The sequence below is a fragment of the Alosa pseudoharengus genome, unplaced genomic scaffold (genome assembly GCF_046254945.1).
Source record: "Alosa pseudoharengus isolate Yale_2024_CS ecotype anadromous, Long Island Sound unplaced genomic scaffold, YU_APseudo_1.1 YU_APseudo_1.1_scf_5, whole genome shotgun sequence".
Lineage (NCBI taxonomy): Eukaryota > Metazoa > Chordata > Actinopteri > Clupeiformes > Clupeidae > Alosa > Alosa pseudoharengus.
This window is the reverse complement of record NW_027468837.1, coordinates 1,449,421-1,471,283: the sequence shown is the minus strand read 5'-3', so window position 1 is coordinate 1,471,283 and position 21,863 is coordinate 1,449,421. Positions and strand designations below refer to the sequence as shown.

Below are 21,863 nucleotides of genomic sequence, written 5' to 3'. Positions count from 1 at the left end.
TAGCAGGTTAGACTACTGCAATGCACTTTTCACTGGTCTTCCCAAAAAACATCTAAAGAAATTGGCACTCATACAGAACTCTGCGGCTAGACTTTTAACTAAGACTAAGAAGAGAGAACACATCACCCCTGTGTTGGCTGAACTGCACTGGCTCCCTATTTCCTATAGAATTGATTTTAAGGTTATGTTAATTACTTACAAAGCTCTGAATGGCACAGCACCTTCATATATCTCTGAGCTTTTAATATCTTATCAACCACAAAGGAAACTTAGATCATCCAATTCTAATCTTTTAATCGTACCCAAAGTGCTCCACAAACAAAGTGGAGAAGCTGCTTTTATCCATTATGCCCCCAAACTATGGAACACCCTGCCTCTGTACATCAAGCAGGCGAGTTCAGTAAATATTTTTAAAAAAGATCTGAAAACATACCTGTACAGGAAAGCTTTTAGTTAACTCGTCTTATCCTGTAGACTACTTTTTCAGATTATTCTACATCTGCTGCTATTGGAGGGCGCAGCCAGCCAGAAGCAGATGGGCTCCCCCTATTAAGTCAGGTTCTGCTCAAGGTTTCTTCCTGGAATATGGGAGTTTTTCCTTGCCACAGTTGCCATATGGCGTGCTTGTGGGGGGTAAGAGGGTTAATGCTGCCAGTCTTATGACATGTCATTTTCTATATTTTTGATATGTTGCTGAGTGGATCATAAACGGCCCCAGCAATGAAGAAATGTGATTGATAATGACTGACTGACTATTATTTTGTTACATGCTTCAAATGTAAAGCACTTTGAGCTGCATTCTGTGTATGAAAGGTGCTATACAAATAAAGCTTATTATTATTATTATTATTATTAAATACCTTCCTGCTACGTCCTGTTATCACGGAGTTACAGGCGATAAACGATTTTTGATGGTCACAAGTTTACTTCATTAGGGACTGTTCGTTATTTATTTAAGGGGCTACCGGAGGAGTTTTGGGAGCATTAGTCCAAAAAGACGTGACCCTCCCTCGCCAGCAATACATTTTTCTATGACCCTCCAAAGTGATTATGAAAAAATCACTGTCAACTTTTTCCGGGTTTATCACGTAGGCCTACTGTATTTTAACGTTTTCACATATTTGGCCATAAGCCGTTTATCATAGGCTATCACGAAACCAAACTACAAAGGCGAACACTTTCACAGGGGGAATTAATTGGGCATGAATCATGCTGAACGCTATTTCGCTACCTTAGAATAATAAGGTTCTATCTGCGTTTTGAGTAGGTACAACCGGGACGATTGAAACGGGGACGAATGAAACATGGAGCATAGCTATTAACCTCCGTTGCTCAGCCAAATGCCTTCCTGTTACGTCCTGGTATCACGGAGTTACAAGCGATAAACGATTTTTGATGGTCACAAGTTTACTTCATTAGCGGTTTATTTTTTTGGATTATTAAAGAGTGTTTTTCATTTAAAGGTTTGACTTCGTGCTTATTCAGTAGAGCATTTAGTGCTCTCCCCAATCCCAGACGTTCACATTGCATGTTTGTTTGTAATGGATGCAACCGCGAGATAGGCTATGCGTTTGACAATCAGTTGTTAACAGAACCAAGACATATAGCCCAGCAGCAATCTAGGGACTGTTCGTTATTTATTGAAGGGGCCACCGGAGGAATTTTGAGTGCTTCAGTTGGAAGTTGCATGACATGAAAATTCATGCATGACATGAAATTGTTCAATGACCCTCCGACAGAATTGTTAAAAAAGACATGACCCTCCCCTGCCAATTGTCTTCCGCCCGCGCCACAGCCACACACTTTGTGATAACGTTCTTAAATCAATCTTTCCCGTGAGCTTGCATGCTACCAGTCCTTCCTTTTCAAATGTGTTGCGCCTGTTTGCACAATTTCACAAATAATCATATGTGATTAATAGTATGACAAATAATCCCTGTGCACGGGGACCGAAACAATGCATGCCAACTTTTTCCGTGTTTATCACGTATTTTAACTTTCCCCGCTGTCTTGCCATTTTAATGTTTTCCCGTAGAATATCCCATATTTTAATACTCTCATAACAGCCCTGCCATCGGGCCTGTCTCTGTGTTGCCCTTCCAACGAAACAGATGTCTTCAAATCATCGTTTTCCTTGCTTGAAGGCGAACTTAGAGTGATGTTAACCTATTTAAGTTTAACGGCGCAATGACGCTTGCATGTTCGGCCTTATGTCTACGTGCGCACCTGAGGCTACTCAGCTGCAAGAGAAATAATTTCCCCTGTTTGTATGTTCACTGCAAGTTGGCCTACCATAACTTACCAACTCTGCACTGTAGACTGGCTATTTATATTTTTCTGTGAAATAAGCAAATGTATTTGTTCAACTTTATGAAGCAGAATTATGCATAGGCTACTTGGAACATAATACATTTGACAAAGGACAGATTGCTAGTGACAAAATATTAACTTTCAATGTTTTACGATGTCTTTGTCATGGGGAAGTGTTTTTCCCCATGCATTTATTCTAGGTTACTGTCAATGACTGCCGTGAGAGAAGCGGGTTCTGTGTTTCGTTCATGTCAGTGACTGACGCGAGAGAAGCGGGGTCTGTGTTGTGTTGCGTTGCGTTAATTTATTTTCATTGGGCATAGTGCCGTCCACAGCTCTTCAGTTCTGACAAAGCCAAAATTACTCCTTTTGAAACAATGAGTGCAGGAAGCGCGTTTGTATGGTTATATTGCTTGACGGGGGGATCCCAAGCAGCTTTCAGCCATAAGGCTACTTTGAGAACATTTCAATTCACACTACCCGACACTAATATTCAAAATGTTGAAAACTATTTCGGCATAGCCTATAAAGCAGTTTAATTAAATGGAATGTTAGTTGTAAACAAATGAGCTACTTGGTGAGGCTTGGCCTCACAGATGCGCTCGTGTCTTAGATGGCAGGAAAAATCTTCACGATAGGCCTATTAACTAACCACCCGATTCACGTTGGCCTGCGGTTTTGAAATCCTATGCAGCTACAGGAGCTTCCAATCGCGAGGAAGCAATTTTGCATTGTAGGCATAACTAACATGCAATAACGCCGCCAACAACAACCAAAACTAGGCTAATCATTGTCAACATGTAAATTAAATGTAACATTATTGTGAATCAAATTAAAATGTTCTCTTTTGCAAACATATAGGCATAGTAACAGAATAATCTAATAATGTTACAAAGATACTACATCAATCTGTATGTTTCATTAGGCTACTAGGCTATTTGTTTTGCCTTGATTCATTTAGGCTAGGCCTTTTTATTCAGGGGCCGTATTCACAAAGAATTGTAAGGCTAAAAGTAGCTCCTAACTGGCGAATTTAGGAGCAACTCCTAAAAATAATGGGCGTGTCACTCCTAACTTTAGGACTCCTCATTTTTTCACAAAAAGTAATTCACGAAGCATTTTAGACCTAAAAGTAGCACCTAAGTCTGGGACAGCTTAAGTCGAGAGGACTCCTAACTCACTAAGACCTATTCATAAACAGCTTTTTTGTGGCATTTTACGTTGCGATGTTTTGAAATGCGTAGCCTATGCGCAACAGGAGCTTCCAATCGCGAGGGAACAATTTTGCATTCATAAAAGGGATGCAATAAGGCCACCAAAAACAACCAAAACTACTCATTGTTAACATGTAAATGAAATGTAACGTTTCATTGTGAATCAAATTAAAATGTTCTCCTCTTTGCAAACGTAGCCTAGGGATATGGTGACAGATTAATTTAATAATGTTGCAAAGGTAGGCTACTGCAACAATCCATAGGCCTATATTTCATTAGGCTACTAAGCTATTTGTTTTGCCTTACTCTTTATTCATTTAGGCTAGGCCTTTTTATTCAGTTATTAATCATCTACCGTCCTTCGCACTACTTGTGTAGCGCACGCATTCTCCGACCTGTCACCTGTCAGTCATCATCGGAAGAGAGGTGTTTGGAATTCCCACGTTACAATCGTCAGCCAATCAAGGTGGTCACTTCAGTCAAGCTCGTGCATGAGTAATGACGTCATCCATAGCCACGAAGACTCACTCCTAGTTTAGGAGTTGTCTGAAAGGCTTTGTGAATAACTTTTAAGAGAAAACTCCAATCTAAAATCTTTAAGTGCAATTTAGGAGTAGCCTACTCCTAGTAGTAAGATAAAAGCCTTTGTGAATAGCCTACGGCCCCAGTTATTCATCATCTTCCGTCCTTGTGTAGCACACGCATTCTGAGACCTGTCACTCATCATCGGTGTGTTTGGAATCATGCCCGCTTTACCCAAATTAATGGTCGAATATTACTGATGATCATTGTTATTTAAGAACATGCAGTGTGCGTAGGGTACCAAAAACATCTTGCTCGTAAAAAAGCATCATAACGCACATTCTGGCGGGTCTGTTATTTACTGTAGGCTGCGCAAACCACATGCCTTTATTTTGGGCAAGCCTGCATTCATTCATTCATTCAACCTTTATTCCCCTTCTGTTGAAGAATTTTATATAAAGCCTGCGCTGACAGTAATCCTCCTGCCCCAGATAGGCCTACCACAGCTGTGGATTGTGTGGAATGTTCAAGTAATAACACAATCCAATGTGTGTCTCAATTGTCCCCCGCTGACCACCTCACACATTTCTCTAGATTTTGCAACGAACTTACATGACACAATGCCGTCTGCAGTCAGCCGAATGTAATTCTGCGGCATAAAGCAGATGTATTTGTTTATTGTACAGAAAAATAAAAATGACATGTCAAGCAGTCAATTGACTACATTGCAGTCAAGAAGTAGGGCAAATTAATTTACGAAACCAAAACGTGGGTCATAGTTGTCTAAGCCTCTATTGCGTAGCCTGTTAAAAACGTCGCCAGATAGTATTAAATCGGCAACAACATTGTTTTCTGCAGAAGCCTACCCAAGGCTACAGATGAATTCTGAACAGTTATTTCTCTACTGGCTCAATTATCACACCACTGTTTTGATTTGCGTAGGCCTATAGTTGCGTTAACCCCAACACTGACAATAATGTAGACAGCAAATTTTGATTTCGATTTTCGTTACCACCGTGTAGTCAAGCCTTAAGCCATACCCAAGTAGCCTAAATCGAGGTAATGTTTAATTATGCATGATTTATTTTGTTATTGAATTCGTAGGCTGGGATTACTCTCGGCAACAATTATGTAAGGGACGGCAGGCAGAGCGATGTACAGTGGCAGAGCGACGCACAGTGGCTGAAAGTGGTACTAAAGCTTCACGCAGCTTCACGCCGCGTAATGCGCGAATGAAGTGGTCATTTGAAAGTGATGCCCACTGTATGTATTAGTGTAGCATCAGGACTACTACATTTGTCACAATTAGGGCTAAGGTCTGGGTATATCTTGGACAGTTTGGTTTTGGACATATGAGCTCTATGTACAACCTTGAATTGGAGAAGTGAGTGGCGGGCACATATAGATGATGAATGTACTTGCTTTAGAATACTAGCCCACAAATCCGCAGACAAGGGTAGGTTTAAATCCTGTTCCCAGGCCAATCTAACCCTGTCCAAGGGGGTACTTTTCAGCCCTGCTATGGACTTGTAAATGGTGGATATTGACCCCTTCTCCAGCGGCTGAAGTAAAAGTAAGTCATCAATTGGATTTTCAGCCGGCATGTAAGGAAAGGAAGGTACTAGACTCTGCACATAGTGTCTGACCTGGAGGTATCTGAAAAAATGGGAAGATGGTAGGTCAAAGTCTTTGGACAGCACTTCAAATGAGGCAAAACAATTACTGCTAAAGAGATCTCTAAAGGATGTTATGCCTTTTCTGTGCCAATCCTGAAATGTTGTGTCGAGCATAGAAGGGGGGAAAAGGTGATTTGAGGCTATAGGGTTCAAAAGGAAGGAAGCTCTAGGCCAAAATTTCTTCTGAATTGGGCCCATATTCTCAAAGAGTGGCGCACAACTATGTTTCCACCTGATCTAGGAGGCAGTGGTAGTGCTGCCCCCAGTAGAGCAGGGAGGGAAGTTTGTTGGGTGGAGTTGTTTTCTATGGAGACCCATGATGGGGGGTTGGGATGAAGGTGAAAATGTCTCCAGAGTATCAGAGTTCGGACGTTAGCTGCCCAGTAGTAAAAACGGAAATTAGGGAGAGCCATACCTCCATCACACCTAGGTCTCTGGAGGTATGCCTTGTTGAGACGAGGATGCTTATTCTTCCAAATATACGATGAAATGAGAGAGTCTAAAGAGTTAAAAAATGACTTGGGTATAAAAACAGGGACACATTGGAAAAGATATAAGAATTTAGGAAGTATTTTCATTTTCACAGAATTGATACGTCCAATCAGTGTTATGGATAGGGGTGACCATTTTGATAGATCCTCTTTAGCCTGGTTCAGGCATTTCACAAAGTTTTCTTTAAAGATATGCGTATACTTTCGTGTAATAGTGACTCCAAGGTAGGTTAAATGTTCCTTTTCAAGTTTAAGAGGTATGTTTGAGTAATCCAATTTAAGTGCAAGGTGTTGGCTGGAAAGAGTACGCTTTTATGTAGGTTTAATTTGTAACCAGAAAACTCTCCAAATTGGTCCAGCAATGAGAGCGCCGCAGGCAGAGAGGTTTCTGGGTAAGAGATGTAAAGGAGGAGATCATCCGCATAAAGGGAGACCCTGTTTTCTATACCCCCCCTATGAATCCCTGAAAGGTGGCTACAGTTACGTAGGGCCAGAGCTAGTGGCTCAATAGCTAAATCAAAAAGCAAGGGACTTAAAGGACAGCCCTGGCAGGTTCCACGATGCAGGCTGAATGATACAGAGCACACAGAGTTTGTAACTATGGACGCAGAGGGGGAAGTATAGAGCAATTTAATCCAGGAGATTATGTTTGGCCCAAACCCAAACTTTTCTAAAACTCGAAATAGATACCGCCACTCCACCCTGTCAAATGCCTTCTCAGCATCTAAACTAACTACACACTCTGGGACATTACTGATCTGGTTCTATAACAATGGGAAGAATATCCTCCAATCGTCTAGCCAACACCTTGGCTAGGATTTTCACGTCCGTATTTAGAAGTGAGATTGGCCTGTAAGAGGCGCAATCTTCAGGATCTTTTCCCTTTTTAGCTATGAGGGTTATGCAAGCCTGGTTGAATGTTGGCAGCAGTCCTCCTGTTCTTAGAGACTCTAATAAGACAGAAGACAGGAACGGGGCGAGTTTTGCAGAGAACGTTTTATAAAATTCGGCTGGGAAACCATCAGGGCCTGGGGACTTCCCGCTCTGCATCGATGATATGGCCTCTGTAATTTCCTCCACTGATATATGTCATGAGTCCTCTCACTCCACCGGGTTACCACCTTAATTGGTTTCCATTATCTTCCACTCTGCTCTGCCCTACAAAGGCAAAAGGCAGTAACTGACCAGAGTGTCAAACTGAGAAAAATGACTTTAAAGTTTTTTGTTTTGTCTACACAAATCTATTATAGGTAGAGCAATGAAAATCTGGTGAATTGTTGCCCTGATGAAGAAATGTGTGTATATAAAAAAAACTTGTGCTCAAAGTTGACCTTTGACCCTTATTTGTCAGATACTGTACTCTGCCTTTGTATTATGTACTAAAAATAAGGAGTCGTGCAAAGGCAAAAGGCAGTAACTGACATATAATCAATATTTGCTACCAAAGGCAGAGTATGGTAACTGTACTTGTACGTCGAAGAACAAAGCCAAAGAACAGTAACTGCAGTTGTGGCTCTCTGCCATGGTTGCTTGTATGGTTTTGGGAGTTACGGTGAACACAACCCTCTATTTTTTTAAAAAACAGTCAAATTGAGTATAGATATTTATCCACATGATAAAGGAAGTCTTTAATATCCCAAAAATGACATTAACTCATTTTCGACCAAAAATGCAGTTACTGCCTTTTGGCTTTGTAGGGCAGTGCTCACCACTCTCTCTACTCAGCCTAACTAGCTCCACCTGTCCCTGCTCTGATCTGCTCTGCTCTAATTATTCTGCCAGCTGCGCTGCATTACCCACTAACCTCTCCCAGTATTTAAAGCCCTGTCTTTCAGCTCTCCTTTGTCAGATCGTCTGCAAAGCTCACACCCGGAACCTGTTTGCTCGTGCTTCTGGCTGACTTCTTGTGACCACGGACCTGCCTGAATCTTGGCTAATCTTCTGCCCCCGAAAACCAGACCTGCTTTCTGCTGTAACGACTCCTGACTACTCTTCAACCCCGGTAACTCTGACCAGCCTTCTGCCTTGCTACTACGATTTCGGATTTCCCTTGAACTGTACTTCTGCCTCGTTTCATCCGCCCTGTTGTATCTGTGTCCCCCCCCCCCCCCCTCCCCCCCAGGACTTCCGGACCACCCACCACCGGCGTCATAGGACGTATCGCTGCCACTGGGGGGGACACAGACACCGCACGTTCCCGGTTACCCCTGGAACCCCTGGAGCCTTCATTCACTACTTCCCTTTTCCCTTAAGTTTAATAAACTTTCTGGTGTGACGCAATTGTGGTCCTCTGGTCGTCTGTCTGAACCGTGACTATAGGTTCCTCTAGTCTAGTTTTAAGGTCCTCTGGTAGAGTTGGGAAGTCTATTTGACTAAAAAAAGTCTCCATATCTTGGGATTTAGGGTGGGATTCAGAAGAATATAATCTAGAGTAGAATTCTTTGAACATGTTGTTTATTTTTAGTAGGGTCAGAAGACACCTCAGCATTGCTGCGTATTTTTGTGATCATTTGTTTGGCTTTTATACCTTTAAGTTGATTTGCCAGAATCTTACCAGCTTTTTCACCATGCTCATAAAACATACTCTTAGTCCTACGCAACAAGTTCTCTATATGATATGTGGAGTGGAGGTCAAATTCTGTTTGGAGTGCAAGATGTTTTTTATACAATTCAGGTGTAGGGGCCTGGGCATATTCCCTATCCAGTTGTAATATTTGTAATTAGTAATTAAACGCTTTTTATTAAGGCTTCTATTCTTATTGGCTACAAAGGATATGATTTGACCCCTTAGGTAGGCTTTTAGGGTGTCCCATATAGTTAAGCAGGAAAATTTAAGTGTCATTTGTTTCGAGAAAGAAAGTTGTGACCTGATAGCCATGTTACAAATACCATATCTGAGAGAAGAGAGGAGTTCATCCGCCACTGTCTCCTAGCCTGACCAATGCCAGGGAGGGACAGGCTTAAAGCTAGCGGAGCGTGGTCTGATATTACAATGCTATGAAGTTCGCCTGAGCGAACATGTGGAATAAGCTTTTTATCCACAAAGAAATAGTCTATTCTAGTGTAATTGTGATGTACCTTGGAAAAAAAAAGAATATTCTCTCTCTACAGGGTGCAAAAAACGCCATATATCAGATATGCCATATTCAGAAAGAAAAGAATGTATGCGGCCAGGTGATTTGCGTGTCACTGCAGGACTGGGAGAGGACCTGTCCAGTACTGGGTCTAACCAATTATTGAAATCTCCCCCCAGTATCAGGCAGTGCGTGCTTAAGTCAGGGAGGAGTGAAAAGAAGCGGTCAAAAAAGGCAAAGTCATCAAAATTTGGAGCATAAATATTAGCTAGTACGACTTGGGTATTGAACAGCTTTCCTATTACAATTAAGTAGCGACCATTCTTGTCTTTGATAACGCTGGAGGACTCAAAAGGTATGTTTTTCTCTATTAGAATAGCCACTCCCCTTGATTTGGCCTGAAAACAGGAGCAAAACAGTTGACCAACCCAATTCCCTCTTATGCGGGAGCAGTCGGTGTCTATTAAGTGGGTCTCTTGCAAGAATGCAATTCCAGCTTTCAGCTGCTTTAGATGTACCAGAACCTTATTCCTCTTAACCTGGTGGTTTAGACCCTTGACATTCCAAGAAATAAAATTTACATTACTACCCATATCCAACTAGTGCAGCTGAATACAGACAGATTGTATGTACACATGTAGCAGGCAGTCTCATTGGCACAACAGAGTGAGAAAAAAAACTAAATTATAAGTGAAAAAACATAGGGTACCAGTTGGAGAAAGAAAGAAAAAAAACCCAGCTGAGTAATGAACCCCCTCCCCTTTACCCTTCACCCATGGTGCTGCTAGGTCATAAAGCAGCAATCTTTTAAACACAACCATTGTGTGAACAAACAAACTTCACATAGGGCATCTCAATACTCCCAAACCTGTTTCAGGTAGATTCCTAACCCCATAAAGAAAAAAAAGAAAACTTCTTAAATTTCCCTGAGCCCAGATGTCATTGAAGATTTTAAAAAGTTCAGAATAACAATTAGACTAGAATGGGCTAATACGTCATTCAACCAGCTACAACAAAACATAGCCTGTGGCTACTTATAACAACATTATAAACCTGGCAAGGAAAATGCCAATTTGAGAACAAAAGTTAAACTGGAAACACTACTGACGAAAAATATAGCAACGAACCAGGTACTTGCTAGTCAAAAACAATATGCACAAGTAATATGCATAACTATAATAAAGCAGGACAAATTAAACCCACAACTAGCGAGTTAGTGCTAAGCGTCGTTTGCAATGACAGTGAGACCAAATGCGAGCTAACATTAGTCAGTTAAGCAAGACCTTTCTTTAATAGCCTACTAAGTAGTTTATTAGCTTCAATGATCGACTTCAACTTGTACCTTTTTGCCATTTACTTCACCAGCATTGTGCTCATTAAGAAATTGTTGTGCAATGTCAACCGACTGCAGCCATTTCCTTTCGCCACGGGGACCAGGTAGGGTGATACGCAGCCTGGCAGGGTAGAGAAGAGCTGGTCGTAGTCCGCGCTGGTACAGTTCAGACATGACGTCTTTATATTCAACTCGCTGGCTCATGACGTCGGAACTGTAGTCTTCTACAACGCGAATGTTGTGGCCTTGGTAGATTAGCTTCCCCTTTTTACGGGCTTCCCGGACCAGGAGATCTTTAATTTGGAAGCGATGCAGGCGTAGTAAAACCGGACGCGGTCTTTCCCCTGGTTTGGGCTTGGTCGCTGGACTACGGTGCGCTCGGTCAATTTCTGGAGGGGATGGAAGTAACTCCTTACCGAAGACCTCGGTGAGTAGGTCCGAGAAGAACTGTGTGAGGCTTCCGCTTTCAGTAGACTCCGGTAGACCCAGAATGCGAATGTTATGCCTCCGACTGCGCCCCTCTAGGTCAGAGACTTTAGTAGCTAACTTGGAAGCGTTATCGGTGACTTGAGCACAGTCCCTCCAGGTCTCGCAGGCGACGATCAGCATCATCCGAAAAAGACTCCAATGAAGAGATTCGCTGGCCGTGGTCTTCCACCAATGAGCGAATTTGATCTAGCTTAGAGTCCATCGCTCCTAGGGTGGATTTAAATTCAGCAGCCAAGGATTTACTGTGCTGTTCTAGGAGCGTGGTCATAGCTTCTATAGTTAGGCTAGTCTGCTCATCTTTCTTCTGTTTCCCTGATTTGGACGTCATTTTTTGTCGTCAGGTGCCGAAAAGTGCAATAAAGATAAATTTAAGAAGATAACTGGTAGTATAACATTGGTCAGATGGGGTTATAGATAAACTTTATTGAAGGTAAACGGGAGCTCGAGATTTTCGTGTCTACTCCATGTGTGCCAACCCCGGAAGTCCCCTGTAAATTACTTTTAATTAAAAAATGGTTCATTCGTCTCAGTTCTCCCCTACGCTCTGGCTGTCAGTAGACGAATGTGCGACGCTGCAGCTCAGCGATTTAAAATAGCTCAATAGGTTTTCAGAACAGACAAGTCACATACAATCCACTTGGCTTTTCATAATTAGAGCTGCAGCAGCACTCAGAATTGATCATTATAAACTGTGTTCATAGACAGAAACTGTTTGCTTTTCAAAGTCAGTTTGGGTTTTCGGAACACATATTTGAATGATAGGCTATGGATACATTACTTGGGCTTAGGAAGCAAAAAAAACAAAACTTAATTTCCCGGGATCTGATTCATCTAATTTTCGGGAAAAATATTAAACCCTACAGCAAGTAGCGTGCCTTGGTAGGGACGTTTGAATAATGTAAATCTGACATCAAATCAACTGAAACACTTCAAAACATTCAAATAAATCCCAAATAAAGATAAACTCAAATAAAGAGTCAACTAAATACAAATAAAGAGTTCGGTTTCGTTTTCGTTTCGTTAAGGTTGCATTATTTACCTAATTTACATCTGCATTGGATGACTTTTTTACTGGAAAGGACCGAAATCTTATTTTTAATCTATTTCCTAATGTTTCGGGCCTACCCGCACGCGCCCTTTTCCTCCTCTCAGGTTTAAAGGGTAACCGTGACTGGTGGTCTATTTTAAGCAAAGGATGAAGCAGAGGTTGGTGTGAAAAGGAAGAGGACTTTTATTTGGTCCAGTAAACAATACAAAAATAGCCTACAAAAGTGTCAATAAACAATGCAAAAGTACAAATGTCAATAAATGGCAATAATAAAGTGTCGACAATAATAAAATATCCATAAGGCTAAAGGCTCTTAAATTTACAGCAGAGAGAGAATCCTTGGGATTGGGAAGTCTTGCGTGTTGTTAGCAGTAATTCGTTGATCTTGTCAACAGTCTTTCATTTCCTTCCTGTCCACATCCTGTCCATTTTGGGTAGGCCTAGGAGTTGCGTGACCAACTTTTAAACATTTCTCGGGGGAGAAACCCCTGAATCTCCTCTTACATAGGACATTTCTTGTCTGGGCTTAAGTCTCCAATGTGGTGAGCTTCTAGCAACGTGCCTGCCTAGTCCTACCATGTGCGAAAGCTCAATTTAATTGTAAATTCTGTGCAACATATGCATACTTTGCTAATGTTTCAACCAGCCTGTTGTCCATAGCCTGTCAAGAGAGTGGCGCCGGAACGATTTTAAGGCTATTTCGCATAGGCTACTCAATGGTTCTATTTCACACGCATTATAGCGACCCCCACTCACTGGGGTTAGGTGGATAGCCGATTGGCGTAGCCTACAATGGACTAGGGCTGTCAAAATTGCTCAAAAATGACGTTCGAATTTTCACTCTAAAATAAACACATTTTTTTTTTTAAGTATATTTTTTTGGCCTTTTTATGCCTTTAATGATAATGACAGTGGAGAGTGACAGGAAGCGAATGGGAGAGAGAGCAGGGATGGGATCCGGAAAGGACCACGGGGCGGGAATCGAACCCGGGTCGTCGGCGTACGGTGCAGTTGCCCCAGCCAGTTGCGCCACAGCTGGGGCCAAATAAACACATTTAACAGTTAACTCCCAGAAGAAGGCATGTAGCCGAAACGCGTTGGAGTTTTTTAGAAGGTTAACTTGACCAAGCCATGATAATAAAGGCTTTTTAACTTTTTCAATAGAGAGTGCCTTGGAGTTTCTTGATTCTTGGCATTTAGTTTCCCATCCAAAGAGCACCTCTGACTTAACCAAACTTTAGAGTCCAAGAAGCGCTCCCCGACAAACACGGGACGTCCCCCGGACCTTATGCGGACATTCACAACGTCCCCGATTGGTCCCAAACGTCATGTTCTCTAGCGGACGTTCCGGTGACCTTATTGACGTCCGGAGCAAGTTATCCTTTGGTTATTGCGCGACGTCCGGTGCAGGTCTTTCTGGGGACGTCAACGTCAGGTCCCTCGGATGACATTTGCATTTGGTCACTTCAAAGACGTCCTAAGGACCCGACAATAATGTTATACCGGGGACATGGAGGGGACGTTTGTTTATTCACACATGGCAGCGGAGTTGAGAGCTCTCTGGCTACCGCCTGCAGGACGGAGACATCACATCCATGCACGACTTCACGTTACACGTCTGGGGATGAATAAAGTATCTATCTATCTAGTCTCTAGCAGTAGCTGCATTAGCCTACCATAGTCTAAGGCAACATATCATACAGTTTATGAAGTTGTGCGTCTATGAGCAAAGTAGAACCATATGTTTCTACTTTGCTCATAGACGCACAACTTGATAAACTGGGGAAAAGGTTGTTAACGTTAAACTCAAAATGTATGTGCTACACAATTCAGCATGTCTGCATTTGCAGACATGCTGAATTATGTAGCACATACATTTTGAGTTTAACGTTAATGTATTACGTTACAAACTAGGAAAGGGATTTTATCAAATTCATGTTAGCTGATGTGATGCTTGGTGTAACGTTAGCAAAGTCGCTGTTCTTAGCTTCTAGCTTCTAGCTTACAATGCGCATTTCTTCAGATAACTGTCATTACGTGATGCATGTAACATGCTCTAAATAGGCAGTGGTTTATTTAACCTAGTCACATACTTATTATCTGTTTTATTTTCCTAGGGTTAGGGTTAGGGTTAGGGTCGAATTGGGACTGAACCGACTTTTGGAGCTGAATACGATGCAATAAAACTAGAGAAATGTTAAAAACAGACCACGTAGCATTTGTTTAGGGTTGCCTAGCAACAGAAGTGACTACTTAATTTGTAAAGCAAAACGATCTAGCTCTACATTGCAGAAGAATTAAGGATACTGCTTTTTCATGACTTGTTTAAATGTCATTTATTTATTTATATTACATAATTTATTTGTCGCATGCTCGCGTTTAAACATGTCACGCATAGCTGTCCCCGATGTTACAGCAGCTCCTTGTGGAAACAGCAAAGAGTGTCCAATGAGATTTCTGACGAGGAGCAGAAGATCTCTGCCTCACCAGAGCCTTACTGTTTATTAATAAAAAAATGATATAGAATAGAAACATCTGGAATCTATTTATTTCAGCTTAAAGTTGGCTACAAAGAGCATTCATAGCCTAGAGAAAACGATACATTTTTCTTTATCTGCAATTAGAGCCCGACCGATTTATCGGCGGGCCGATATTATCGGCCGATATTATCGGCCGATATTAGGCATTTTCCAAACTATCGGTATCGGCATTTATAATGGCCGATAAATTAATATTTTAAAAATAAAATAAAAACGGACGAAACACACTTCAACCATGTCATGAGTGTTGGCGTTGTATAGTTTGTCCACCAGAGGGCACTACACCGTCCCTGCCATAGGTCCCTGCTGGCAACACTCGTGTATAACGCGCCACACATCCTGCAACCTGCTGATCCAGCCAGAGTCGGGCAGAGAGAACCAGTTATCCGCGAGTGAGATCATCAGTGAAGTGTGTTCATGGTGATTTGGTCACGAGACATACATTGCTTGAAATAACAATTAAAAGAACATGCCCATTAGTTCTCTTAACTCAAATAAGCATGACCAAATTCGTGAAAACAATGTCCAGTTTTGCTGCTGTTAAATAAGCCGAGAGTGAAGCGGAATTAGCTAGTAATTACGTTACGTTGTTACAGTGTAGTTGACTGTCTGTCCTTTTAACTTTTGACAATGTGACTGAAGATGTATTTCTTTAATAACGTGACAGTTATAGCAGTGAGACGTATCATCTCTCCCCGGCCTGTTATTTTGAAAGCGTATGTTTTACAATTTGCAGTATGACGTTATCCAGGGCTCATCATAGACTAGCTAACCACAAAGCTAGCTAATGCCATGAATATCAGTGGAAGACCTCTAACGTTAACATTAATGAGCTTGGAAACCACAACTAACTTATTCTGCCTAAATAAAGTAATGATTTATAACTAGTATATCTGTAGTTACAGTCCCTGCATTGTAAAATGTAAGTTAGACGTGCGAGGAGTGAACATTTAGACATAGAGAAAAAGTATCAAACGTAGCTTGTGCAAAACGTAGCTTGTGCATAAAAGTTAGCTTTTCTTTTACACGTGTGTGAAATCCAATGACGCCAAGTGTGCGCTTCAGACTGTCGTTCAGCCGCAGCATTAACGAGTTACATAATGGATTTAGATCACTAAATAGTAGGTTTTAGAAGGCAGGCAGCAACTGATGATTGAAAATGGTTTGATGTAGCTTGATGGAAATCATTTTAAAAGTGCAGGTAAAGGGATAAGCAAGCTGACGTTGTAATTATAAGGTAGCTTAAGGCAATAGGGACTAATTATTACACACGCGTCGCACACTCAAACATTTAAGAGTGACCTTTATCTTGTTTAATGATAATACAAATGATGATAGTAATAATGTCATCATTATTTTTTGTAATTGTTAAGTCTTAGTTCAAAGTTATATTTATGAAGCTTATTAAGTCTTTTAATACTGGTAACTTTGATTTGGTTGTTGTTGTTATTGTGTTTTTGTTCAAAAGACTAAGTTTCATATCTTAAGTTTCTATTTTTATACATTGTATTTATCAGAACTTTAATATATTTCGATGTTCCTCTGTTCCACTGTGACAATATTATTTAAAAATAAACAAGTTTGTTTTTGAAATGCATTATCATATTATTTTAGTCAATACTCATAAATAACTACAGATAACTAATGTTAGGGAAATCTGTTAATGTTTTGTTGCGCGTTTCTGAAAAAAAAAAAAAATATATATATATCGGCCGATATATCGGAATATCGGATTTTTAAATCAACAAATATTTGTATCGGTATCGGCCTTCAAAATCCTTTATCGGTCGGGCTCTATCTGCAATGTTCCAGGAAGATAGGCTTACATGCTATTTATAGGCTGTCCCTGTTTGATCACAGGTCCCAGAAAACGCCTTAGAGTGGATATAACGTCAATGCATTCTAGTTATATTTCATGTACTTTATTTCATGTTGAGTTTTGCTTCCCAGCATGCATTGTGATTCATTTAGTATTTTTGGCTATTATTAGTTTTTAATATTTTGAAACAATATGGTTTGAACAATTTAGCTTAGGCTAGCCTAGGCCTACTCTGATGATGTTTTGAACAATATGCAACGGCAACGGGATATGCCCATTAAAACGTTGTATTAGTTTATTAAGAAAATTACACCGTAGATGTGAAAGCAGCACATCCTTGCCCGGTATAAAGGTCCATGTCTACTCATCATTAGTGTAATGCATTCAAAGGACGTGATTTCATACATGCGTGGAAGTATGAGGTAAATGAAGTTGATTGTGTAATTGTAGAGCAAGTCATAAATGCGTGTTCATGTTCCGTCGACCTCTCTCCTAGCAGCGCTAAAGCTTACAGGATGTAATACCATACCATATCGCGTTTCATGTTTTTTTTTTTACCATCGCGGAAATATAAATGTTGCGCGCATAACGTCGCGGTGACCATTACAGGACGTCCTCTCAAAGTCTTTTAGACCTCCCGAACAGAGGTCCACGGGACGTCAAGGGAACCCTACACAATGTCGAGGAGGTGACGTTCGCCAGGGGACCTTTAGGGGATGTCGCCAGGACTTTATTTTGTTTACTGGGTCCTCTACCCCCATTCTTTGTTGAAACTACCAGTGCTTTTTCAAAGTTCTCAATGTCTCGTTTTAAATGTCAAGGCCCTTGGAAGTCAACCAATGAAGTATGGAGCTACTTTGAGCCTCGTAAATGGTGTAAAACAGTGATTTATTTGCATGGCTAGGCCGATGCCCGAGGCACCCCCATCGAAAAACTGTTGATAGCATCGGCTAACTAGCGCAAGATTTCTGAGTGCAGGGGACAAGCCGAGATAAGCTATGAGACATACGTTCACACTCGGTATCATGTTTCAAAACACTTTAGGTCAATATCACACCAGAATTCTCCTTTAACTAATAAGTAACAAAGGCTTAATAAATGGTGAATTGTGTGTAGTTATTATAAAGTGTTACCAAAATATTTTTTGGTGATTTCTTGTAATGTCACAATGAGGAAAAATCCAAACTTGATTTAAATTTGCTTCCCTTCAAGTTTGGATATTTCCTTATTGCTTTCATTGTGAGATTACAATAAATCACCAAAAGATTATTTTATTACCTATTTTTAGTCAACTTTACCAAAGATGGCAGTACCGTAAAACTCCAAATAATAGCCTGGGCTTGTATTTTCCCAAATCGGCAAACTGCACCGGCTAGTATTAGGGACAGGCGTTTATATGAGACAGGCCGTTAATTCCCTTTACACAAAACTCTGCAAAGATGGAAAATATTATCAAATGAATTATTTCAAACACTCTGAATGTCTACCCATATGACAATTACGGATCACCATTCATTTAGTGTTGAGATGTTGTTCATTGAGTGAGATAAGGTCCAAATAGCGGGGATAGCCAGAACAGATGAAACACGTTTTAATCAAACATAATTTAAGCTACAAAGAGATTGTATCACACTGAAAGCTCATATTTTGTCACTAGCAACCTAGCTTATATCGGCCCTTTGTCAAACACAGTTGCATTATCAGCCCTCCTTTTCGGCACGAATGAAACAGCATGAGAGAGCATGAACCATATTGTTTCTTCTGTATTTTATTTTGCAAATTTGACAACAGTCAGCTTACATTTCAAATCATAGCCTACTTCTTTTTCTTTATCGCCATGGCGGTACGCATTTAGAATAAAGAATAACGTTCGCGAACCCTTTTGTTTTGTTGCCAGCATAAAAACAAGCTTACCATCGGCCTATCCACAAATTTTAAACAAAAGGGATGAATTGAACGATGACCAAAGTCGGACATATAGGCATAGTTAATATTGAAAAAAGTTATACAATTTGGAACTCTAGCTTTTCCCGACCATAGTCTTTTAATGCCATCTAATCATAATGTTAATAATTGCTCCATACTGGCTTAAGCCCAATTCACACCAAAGATTTGCGACGAGATGAGCTGCAACATTCTATAAACCAGCAACTTGATGCAACATTCTAAAACCTTGCAACTGTGACTAGACATGGTGAATGCTTTGCGACGGCTTGCAATGACGTGCAACGTCTAATTCACACCGCTGCAACTCCTTTCTGCAATGGTTTCGTCTCATTGCGAATCTTTGATGTGAATTGGGCTTTAAACAGACGATCTGACAGGTTTTAGAAGATTAAATACAACCCAAAACTAAAAAACAGACCAGGCCTCTATTTGAGACCGGCCTTTAACCCAAACCTGTAGCCACGCCGGGCGTTTAAGAGACAGGCGTCTATTTGGGACTCGGCTATTATTTAAAGTTTTACTGTAATTCTGGGACCTGGTGGTAGCTTAAAAGATGACTTTACCAGCCAACTGGGTAGAAAAGTCCTGGATGTGTGGAGCGGGGTAGCGGTCTAGCGTTTTAGCCACATTCACATGACGGTAGTTGCCGCATCAATCATCAATGCTGGACAATCATGATGAGCTGGTCGTGCTGAGCGAGCACGGAAATGAAATGAAAGTCACAGCGTTAATGAGATGTTGATTTTTCACATCCACCAAAAGCTTGTGAGCACAGGACCGCGATGACATAATAATACTTGGTAGCATCGTTATCTTTAGAATTGATTTTTAAACTAGATGTTTACACTTACTGTAGATTCTGAAGTTTGAATAGTCAGCTGAAGAAGTTAACAAAGTTACCAGTGAGAGTTGCAGCACAGGGCAAGAGAAAGGAACTAGAAACCAGGGGGGGACATGGTAATAATCCAGCAAAAGGTTATGAAGAAATTTATTTGCAACCAAAGTAGCTCTACTGCTCAGCTGTGAAAAAAACATAACATTTCTTGACACTGTTAAGAAACAGCTGGTCCTCTTGTTTACATTTTTTGCTTCTTTGAGGGTGTGCAGAGGCAGTGGCGATAGCCTCTCTACACCTCAAAGAAATCAACTAGTGTCACACTAGCAAGCACAAGTATAAAGCCTTATAGCACTCTGGTGATGTCACACCTTGTGCACACAGTGACTACATGATATTCATGTCTGATAGAACTGTTATCAAACACTAAAGACAATGGCTTGTGCTGTGAACTTTGTTATAGCCATATGTAAATCGGTGTGCAAAAAGTCAATAAATTGATGTTTACTCACAGCAGACTGAATAGCTCCCTGTAATTCTCATCTCCTTTCCCTTCTGACACCAAACTGTCCAGTTTATCGATCAGTTCAGCTTCTACCTGCACGAACACAGAAACATTTCTGGGTCACTCCATATAAATTCAACACAAAATATTGGATTCAAAACCAAAACATCAGTCTCTTAAGTCTTCTGATTATAACACAAATATTTCAGCCTGATATCTTATTTTGTTGCCGAGATAAGCTTTTTCAATTATGGATAGAAACATCCTAGAAAACCAAAAGCCAGTATTTTACATGTAGGTGTACAACAAAGCACAGAACACTCAGAGACCACTTTGTCAGGAATTTTTGAACTGATGTAGAATGACCCACATACAAAAAACACATCAACTTTGAACAATGGTACTCAGGTTAACAGATAAATTGTCCGGAGACTCAACAGACATAATAAAGAGACAAAGAAAAGTACAAATTGGACCTGTTTGAAGTTGCCATTCTTGCGTTGTTCCCAGTCCATCATGTCATGGAAGATGGGGATCATGATGTTCCTTACTTCCTCCTGAGGTACCAGTGTCACTCCCAAGAAGGGGCCGATCATTCCAGGGATGAAGTGGATCTTATTTTCACCTTCAAAACATATATCACAGCACCATACCATTAATATACCACTATATACAGTATTATTGCAGAAATATGTGCACAATTTCATCTTCAGGTTGCTTGCCCTTATCTGAAAGAAAAATTCCAAACTTTTTCCAGACCTTTTCCAAACGTATTATTATTTGCACTGATAGCACAAGCAGTCCTTTTTATACCCTTAGAGCTTTTTGGCCATCAGACTAGATGCTACAGTATGTTTGGCAGACACCAAACACTGCACATCACCAAAAACACACCATCCCTAATTTTAAGCATGGTGGTGGTAGCATCATGCTGTGGGGAGACTCGCCAACAGGCCCTGGAAGGTCTGTAAAAGTAAAAGTAAAATTAATTCAGCAAAATATATTGAAATCCTGGAGGACAATCGGATTCAGTCAGCAAGAGAACTACGACTTGACCCTGGACCCTGAATCTGAATCGGAAGAGATATTTCCCCTGCAGGATCCTCTGGCGTGCCCAGAGGGCCTTTTTGTACCGAGCATATTCTCTCTCCCTGAGTGCTATGATGAATGCAACAAGGTAGCCCCCTACATAGCTGTCCGTGGATATGCTCCTCAGGCATAAGTCAGTCTCTAAGCAGACTGTGCCCCCCCAGCCTCAGTGTTAAGGCTTCTACATACTCGCCATTCCCGACCTGTAGCGCGACAATGTGACGTCACGGGAGCACCGTAAGCATTTATACGCGTGGTGGTCGCGACACTAGTTGCAATATTCTCCTGAACAGATGTGTCGCTGTTGTGAAAAGGCTAATGCTAACTACGTTACACAGTAGAAGAAGCTGTCAGAAGCATTGACACAAAGATTGTTAAGGCGGAGCAAGATATTTCATCAGGATCCACTTCCGGGAACCCGGATCGCACGAGGGGGGGTCAAAATCCCCCTTTATGCAGAGCAGAGGCAGCGACTGCTCTATTGAAGTCTATGGGCATAGCTCAGAATTTCACCACATATGCTAAGGTCTTGGTTCTATAGAGTTAGGAATGTGAATTTCGGGCACATTTTCATGATCCTCAAACCCTTCTGAACATTTCAGATACATTTTTAGCATTTTTGAGCATTCCAGTCTGGAGAAAATCAACCTTATATCAGGTGTGCGCCGGTTATTTATGCAGCTGCTGTTGGTCGGTTGCAACGTACGCTCGTCAATACGCCATCGACACGCCTCTTTATGCAGAAGTATTACGAAGTATCTTGCTCCGCCTTAACAATCTTTGATTGAATTCAATGGCAGTAAAAAACACTAGCTAGCCTCTGTGATGGTACTTCAGACGTTGGTTGCTGCTATTCACAACTACCATCATCATTATCATCTAGTTTCCAAGGTCTGTTCAGGTAGATAGATAGATGGAGAGATAGATAGATGGATATATAGATAGATACTTTTTTTTAATAATTTGAACAT

The 21,863-nt window shown here is 41.0% G+C and overlaps 1 protein-coding gene across 1 annotated transcript in view; it reads right to left on the bottom strand.

Moving 5' to 3' along the window:
• Positions 1–21,863, bottom strand: part of dock3 (dedicator of cytokinesis 3) — an 835,931-nt gene that overhangs the window by 290,582 nt on the left and 523,486 nt on the right. The window contains 2 exon segments of the mRNA XM_076267926.1: positions 19,811–19,896; positions 20,280–20,428. Coding sequence (XP_076124041.1) covers positions 19,811–19,896; positions 20,280–20,428 — 235 coding nt within the window.